The sequence below is a fragment of the Helianthus annuus genome, chromosome 12 (genome assembly GCF_002127325.2).
Source record: "Helianthus annuus cultivar XRQ/B chromosome 12, HanXRQr2.0-SUNRISE, whole genome shotgun sequence".
In the NCBI taxonomy this organism is placed as follows: domain Eukaryota; kingdom Viridiplantae; phylum Streptophyta; class Magnoliopsida; order Asterales; family Asteraceae; genus Helianthus; species Helianthus annuus.
Window position 1 is genome coordinate 61,380,188 of NC_035444.2, and position 7,264 is coordinate 61,387,451.

Here is a 7,264-nt window from a genome sequence, read left to right on the forward strand (position 1 = left end):
GAGACACTCAAAAACGGCTTTTTTTCTAACGGTCAAGTCAAACTGCACTTCGATTTCGTGGACAATTTTACTAAAAAGAGCACTCGCCAATGCATGGTTTTCTCATGTTTTGGGTATATAGAAAAAAAAATGATAACCTTTTCAACCTCTATTTGACTTTAGTGCACATTTTGTTTTAGTGCACATTTTGTTTTTGTTTTTTTTTTTTTTTGTTAACACAATTTAATCACTACCAGATAAAGGAAAACCAAGTTAAAATATTAATAAACTTATTATAAACCTCACAATATCTACTAAACTAGTGAGGATCACCCATTTTCCGGAATAAGAAATCTAGGATGTTAGATTATCATATATTGCACACCACCATTTTATATAAAAAAAAAAAAGTTTACTAATCAACCATTTTCAAGCCAATTTTGACCTTTGGTGGTCCTAAAATCAAGAAAATAAGTACTATAAAAGGGGTATGGATCTAAAAAGTATGAAAAGATTTAGGTTACATTTACACAATCATAACAATGACAAACTTCAAATGTATATCTCTCCTTCTAGCGGTTGTGCTTGTATCTTTAATTCTTAATCCTACGTTTGCACATAATCCTAAACATAACCGTCCACCAAGAGACCCGAAAGATTGTCCACCACCAATACCAAAGAAACCGAAACCACCAAGAGACCCAAAAGATTGTCCACCACCAATACCAAAGGTCCCAAAACAACCGCCACCAGCACAAGACCCTCCACCACCACAAGACCCTCCGCCACCGCAAGAACCCAAACAAGACCCTCCACCACCTCAAGAACCCAAACAAGACCCTCCGCCCCCTCAAGAACCCAAACAAGACCCCCCGCCCCCAGAAGAACCCAAACAAGACCCCCCGCCACCAGAAGAACCCAAACAAGACCCCCCGCCACCAGAAGAACCCAAACAAGAGCCCCCGCCACCAAAAGAACCCACACAAGACCCTCCAGAAGAACCAAAAATAGTCACACCACCAAACGGACCAGAAAAACCAACTCCATTCCATAACCTCTACATAGGCTATTTCTCTATCGTCATTGCTTTTGGAGATTCATATACAGACACGGGAAATGCTCAATATATGGGTAGTATCACTATAACAACCACGGAATCTTCGAGCTCACCATATGGCTCCACCACATTCGGAAAGAAATCCAACAGACTAAGCGATGGACGTCTAGTTATTGATTTTATAACCGACGCCCTAGGCTTGCCGACCTTACCTCCCTACAAAGAGACCAAAGCTAACTTCGATAATGGTGTAAACTTCGCCATAGCCGGAGCCACGACTCTAGCCAATGACCTTTTTTCCAAGTTGAAACGAATTTTTCTATGGAAAGGAACACCTCTCGGTATAATGACCGAGTTAGATTGGTACAAAAAGTATCAAATAGACCAATTATGTAAGGGGCTTGACCAGAAAGCATGTGCCGAAAAACTAAAAACTGTGTTATTTTGGGTCGGGGAGATTGGAATCAACGACTTTTCGCGTGCGGTTGGATCTAAGATTCCGCTTTCATCAATCGCCAAGTCATCGGTTACGTACACAGTTGAACTCGTTCGGGTACGTACATTTTTTTAAACGACAAACAAAATAAAAGCCCGGCCACCCGGGGTAATCCAATGGCAAAAGACAACTCTATACACCTGCGACTGCAGACAGCGCTGGGTAGCCCAAGCCCACCATCTCCAGTTCCGGGAAAAACCTGCCGCCCGAAGGCCCAACGGTAAAACCCGGTTGGGATCGGATTCAAACTTGAGACCTATTGCCTCAAACACAAATCTTCAATTCCCGTCCGGTGCCAATTAGTGAGCTATAGCTAATTGGCTCGGGTGCATTATACGTACGTATTGCATATAACTAAAGCGAAAACTAAGACCGGACTCGTAGCAAACTATACGATATAAGAACTGTTTTTTAAACCTTGTACCGGTTTGGTACGTTATGGTTTTCACATAATATATAATCAAAATCGACCTATTTTAGAAATCTCTTATCTGCGATTACTAACATATTCATTGTCATACAGACATTAATACGAAACGGCGCAAAGAATATAGTAGTTCAAGGTTTACCTCCGCTCGGTTGTCTTCCTCTAGACATCTCGATAACCCCGTTAAGTCTGCGCGACAGATCGGGCTGTTCACAGATCGTAAACGCAGCAGTAGTAATCCACAACCAAATCCTACAAGCCAAATTAGAACTGTACAGAAAATTGTTTCCGGATGTTACAATCATATACGCAGATTCTTGGAAAGCATTCTACGCGATTAGAAACAACCCGCAAAAGTACAAAATTCAAGAAGTCAATAAAACTTGTTGCGGGTTTAAACAAGACGACATGAACTTCAATCTTCAATCCTTATGCGGGGCTTCGGGTACTTCCATATGCGATGATCCGAGCAAATATATCAGTTGGGACGGGATTCATCCAACCGAATCTATGAATTACCACATGACCGATCAATACATAAATCACCAGTGTTGTAATCCGCCGTTCCAGGAGCTCATGAAGAAAAAAGCTCCAAAGTAACCCAGCCCGACCCGACCCGGTTCGTCTTGCTGCCCTGAAGTACTAATTGACAAGATTTGTACAGTACAAAGATGTAGATTAAGATAGAAATAAACAAGTTTGTATTTATTTTCATCTAACAATTTGAAGAAAGAATATTTACGATTACAGATTAAAACCGACCGCTGTTTACATATCACGGGTCGGCTTTTTCGTATTTTTTTTAAAGATTTTAACCCTCTATACAACAGACTCTCGAGTTTCTCGATATTATATTAGATACTCATAAAACATAAAGAAAATGGCATCAGGAGAATCTTTAGGGAGATTATTGATGTACAGATAGAAACGAACCAAATCCTCTTTCGAAACAAGATCAGCGTCGATAACTTCGTCGTTGCAAGTGAGGACCCACAAATCTCGCGACTGTACTCTCTTTATATTGCCCCGACAAAACGGGCACGATGCCGCTCTCGAATTCCTGCAAATTCGGAAACAAATGTACAAGATTAGTGTCGTGGCTCGTGAGCATTATGGTGTTGTACTGTACAACTCATTGATGAATGAGGTTATATTGTTATGTATAGTACCAATCGCGGTAACAGTTGATGCACATTGCATGGCAACAGTTAGGTAAGACTATCTTGGTGCACGGTTCTAAGCAGATCCCGCATTCATCTTCTCGTTCCAGATCAATGTTAGTGAACTTTTTGTCTTTATCTAGTTTCTTCGGGCCCGATATCTCCAATTCTGGACTCGGTTCTTTAGGCCCGTTATCGCGCTCCACCAAGTCGTAATGCAGCCTTCTAAGAGATGGCAGTATGATGGCTGCATAGATTGATATTAACCGATAATTAATCACGTGTGCAAAAAACGATAGAAAATTTATGCGATTCACATGATAAGGTAAGAGTGACAAAAGGGGCGGGCGGATTACGGGCATTAAAAATACACTTTTGGCTGCTTTTGACCCATTTCCTTTTATAGCTAATTTTAATATTAAAATGCCATTTTCGTCCCTGAGGTTTGGCCAGTTTTGCGACTTTCGTCCAAGGGTTTGTTTTTTCGCATCTGGATCCAAAAGGTTTGAAATCTTTCCATATTCATTCGGCTCGTTAACTCCATCCATTTTTCTCCGTTAAGTCAGGGGTATTTTCATCTTTTTTGAATACTTGCACATTATGCTAAATAGAGGTGTGCGTGGGTCGGTTTTGGCCCAAAATCGTAACCATAACCATGATGTCGGTTAATGAATAAGCATAACCATAACCGATCGGTTATGGTGGTTATGGTTAATCGGTTTTGAAGGTTATAGCAGGTCGGTTATAGGTGGTTAACCGTTAATTTAGGCCGAGTTAAAAATAGCTCAATTTTTTTAACATGAAATAAATTGTTATTACATATTTCTATATGTTAGCATGTTACATAATATTAAAATACATATAATCTGTAATATTAACACATAATGTGTAATATTAACACCGATTATTACCAAATATTCAAACAAAGTGATATGATATATTTCATAAATTCATACAAACACTCAAATAAAATGATATAAAATAACCCATAACTACAAAAAAAAAACGTTGAACCAAAAATTCAAATATTTAAAAATGGAGAAAAGTCCTAAATCCGACAAAGATTTTACTACGTGTCGGTTCGGTTCATTTATGGTGGGTATGGAAACATTAATAACCATAACCGACCCGCTACTTTCGGTTTCCAAAAAAACCATTAACCGACCCACCGGTTTTTATTTGGTTTGGTTTTTTCTGTTCGGTTTTGTCGGTTAATTCGGTTATCGGTCGGTTAATTTGGTTTTTTGCACACCCCTAATGCTAAATGTTTGTACATGAAGTGAAAAAGACCGAATTGCCCTTTAAGTTAACAAAAAAGATGAAAATACCCCTACCTTCACGGAGAAAAATGAATGGAGTTAACGAGCCAGATGAAAATAGCAAGATTTCAAACCTTTTTGATCCAAATGCGGAAAAACAAACCTTTGGACGATAGTCGCAAAACTGGCCAAAACTCAGGTGCGAAAGTGGCATTTTACTAATTATTTGATCTATTTGACTTGTTAGAGAAAATCAGAAAACCACAACCCAAATAGATCCAGACCCATTTTTGCAAGTAAACGGGTCAAAAAATTTAGCTCTACAAACAAGGTAAAGAAATACCGACTTACCATAAAAGTCGCTAACAGTTGCCTTCCTTCCATGTCTAGAAATCTTTGGCCTCCCATCGGTATAAACCTATAACAAAAAGATATATCATTAATAATTTGCTACGAACTATCTGTAGATACTACATGTATTATTAATTAGAGTTAATTACTGTTTTCGTCCATGTGGTTTGTCAAAAATCACTATTTCAATCCATTAGTTTAAAAATTGCGATTTCAGACCCTGTGGTTTCACTTTCGTAACCATTTCAGTCCACCTCGTAACCATTTCAGTCCCTGTACTTACAGAATAAATAGATTGAAATGGTTACAAAAGTGAAACCACAGGGACTGAAATCGCAATTTTTAAACTAATGGACTGAAATAGTGATTTTTGACAAACCACAGGGACGAAAACAGTAATTAACTCTAATTAATTACTTGTTACGCCTTTGTGATCTTCATAAGAAAGTTCATTGTTTTGTGGTTTAAGATGTGTGTCGGATGAGCAAAATGAAAGAGCTAACCTTATAAACGGTGATATGGAAAAGATTCAAGCATCTAGGCAGGAGGCATGCGCAAGAAGAATCTATCCATTGTAGCAAGAACATAATAAGAGGTGTTAATTGATCATGGACTAATTTCATTTGAAATCGCGCACCATCTTTGGCTCTAGGAAGTGCAGCGGCCCTGCAAGATTCAAGAATCAAGATACAAAAAGAATCAGAATATGAAATATAAATTTAGACATACATCTTCGTCGAGTTATATATTTAACACATTATATGAACACTAGATTTGTTCACATCATTTTCCTTCATTTCTAGGTTCAAGTTTCACTTTATCCTATATATAGGAGCCAAAAAAAAAAAAGAAACTCAATAACTGCATAATTCAAATTGCAATAAGCAGATAAGTTAATCCCGAACACCCATTGCATTTACCTTCGGGTGCCAAACAAGTTATATTTTAAAATTAAAAAAAAAAACGCTAATTGCAACCATGAAAGCTACATAAACATTAATTTTATAAAAAGTTAAAAGAGTTTAGTTATTATGTGTTAAAACTTGAGTCATTGACTAGTTTAAGAACCAAATATTATCTCCAAGAAAAGCAAAAAGAATACTATACTTTTGTAAAAGGGGAATTGGCCTGTAATAATCTCACCTAGACCTTATTGGCCATTAATAATCCCACCATAGAATATTCCCCCCACTAGTCTCACCTTTCACCTATTTTTCCTACAATGGTCCCCCGTTAAAAAAACTTAACGGAGTTAAGTTTTTTTCCAAATTGCAAACAGATTTTTTAGGGCTTTTGATCAGAACAATGATACGAGTCCATTGATGTAAAATTTACTTCGAAATGGTGCTCCAAGTGACTTGATTTTGGTTAATTGGAAATTTAAACACCCGAATTGAAGCGCCGTTTTCATCGTTTGGAGCACCGTTTCGAGGCAAGTTTTACATCAATGAACTCGTATCGTCGTTCTAATCAAAAGCCCTAAAAAATCTGTTTGTAATTTGGGAAAAAGCTTAACTCTGTTAAGTTTTTTTAACGGGGGACCATTGTAGGAAAAATAGGTGAAAGGTGGGACTGGTGGGGGAATATTCTGAGGTGGGATTATTAATGGCCAATAAGGCCAATTTCCCTTTGTAAAACTCAACCATCAAGACATTATAGGTTTGCTATGAAAATCCAAAAGTCAAAAAGGAACAACATAAGAGTTTAACAACTTGGATTCAAATCCATTTCTTCATATGAAAACCAATATTTCAACAAGCCAACAAATTGGACCATATTGCCACATGATTTTAATAAAACAGTAGCATCATAATAACATCCAGACCCAGAAAAGTCAAATTACAAGATTTTAATCATCTTATTCTGCAAGATTCATCAAAGACTCCACCTTTAAGAACCAAATATTTCATCCCAGTATTTAACAACTTAAAAACACTCTAAAAACCCTAAAAATCAAAGATAGAAAGACCCCTAAATCTCAGTTATCAAATTACTTGATTTTGATCATTTTCTTCCATCAAAGACTCCACCTTTAATAACTATATGTCACAACCCATGAAAGACAAGGTGCTTTAACTCAACAAAACCTTCCAAAATAGCAAAATTTCCCATCTTTAATAACTTAAACTACACTGAAAACCCTAAAACCATAAAAAGAACAAATACCCACATGAAGAAACCAAAGAAATCAACTTACAAAGCATTAGCATGTTGTATATCAGCCTCAATAACCTTCAAAGAATCTTCATAAGAAGACCTCCCAAATGGGTAATACACCATATCCATCTTTATTAATTTCTTGAGAAAAAAGAATAATAATAATTTGGAAGAAGAAGAAGAAGAAAGGTAGGAATTGAAGTTTGTGTTGTTTGGTTCTTGAAAGATATACAATCAAGTTTGTGTAGATTATTGACTCTTTTATAAGATGCCTTTAATGAAAAAGAGGAAAAAAGCTTGGAGGAAAAGGCAAAGAAGGGGGTTCTTAACTCTTATCCTTTTCTTTCTAGATAATGCGAATATTTAGGGGGTCAATGG

General features: G+C 37.1%; 2 protein-coding genes across 2 annotated transcripts; one reads left to right on the top strand and one right to left on the bottom strand.

The window, feature by feature from the left end:
* Positions 1–521: 521 nt before the first annotated feature.
* Positions 522–2,559, top strand: LOC110895097 (GDSL esterase/lipase At3g48460). Its single transcript, XM_022142381.2, has 2 exons — positions 522–1,589; positions 2,056–2,559. Exons 1-2 carry the CDS (start codon positions 522–524, stop codon positions 2,557–2,559), a joined length of 1,572 nt encoding a protein of 523 aa, XP_021998073.1.
* Positions 2,560–2,643: 84 nt separating this feature from the next.
* On the bottom strand, positions 2,644–7,264 carry LOC110895098 (E3 ubiquitin-protein ligase AIRP2). Its single transcript, XM_022142382.2, has 5 exons — positions 6,927–7,264; positions 5,233–5,395; positions 4,730–4,796; positions 3,129–3,366; positions 2,644–3,019 (listed from the first exon to the last, which is right to left on the bottom strand). The coding sequence occupies exons 1-5, from the start codon at positions 7,013–7,015 to the stop codon at positions 2,809–2,811; spliced, it is 768 nt and encodes a 255-aa protein (XP_021998074.1). The 5' UTR covers positions 7,016–7,264; the 3' UTR covers positions 2,644–2,808.

What these genes read in the sequence shown, in the direction of transcription:
- LOC110895097 (XM_022142381.2), top strand. Translation starts at nt 522, where the DNA reads ATGACAAACTTCAAATGTATATCTCTCCTTCTAGCGGTTGTGCTTGTA. An exon ending in ACACAGTTGAACTCGTTCGG is followed by an intron (nt 1,590 to 2,055) that starts GTACGTACATTT and finishes ATTGTCATACAG; the next exon opens with ACATTAATACGAAACGGCGC.
- LOC110895098 (XM_022142382.2), bottom strand. Translation starts at nt 7,015, where the DNA reads ATGGATATGGTGTATTACCCATTTGGGAGGTCTTCTTATGAAGATTCT. An exon ending in TCCATATCACCGTTTATAAG is followed by an intron (nt 4,797 to 5,232) that starts GTTAGCTCTTTC and finishes TTTTTGTTATAG; the next exon opens with GTTTATACCGATGGGAGGCC. An exon ending in AACTGTTAGCGACTTTTATG is followed by an intron (nt 3,367 to 4,729) that starts GTAAGTCGGTAT and finishes CAATCTATGCAG; the next exon opens with CCATCATACTGCCATCTCTT.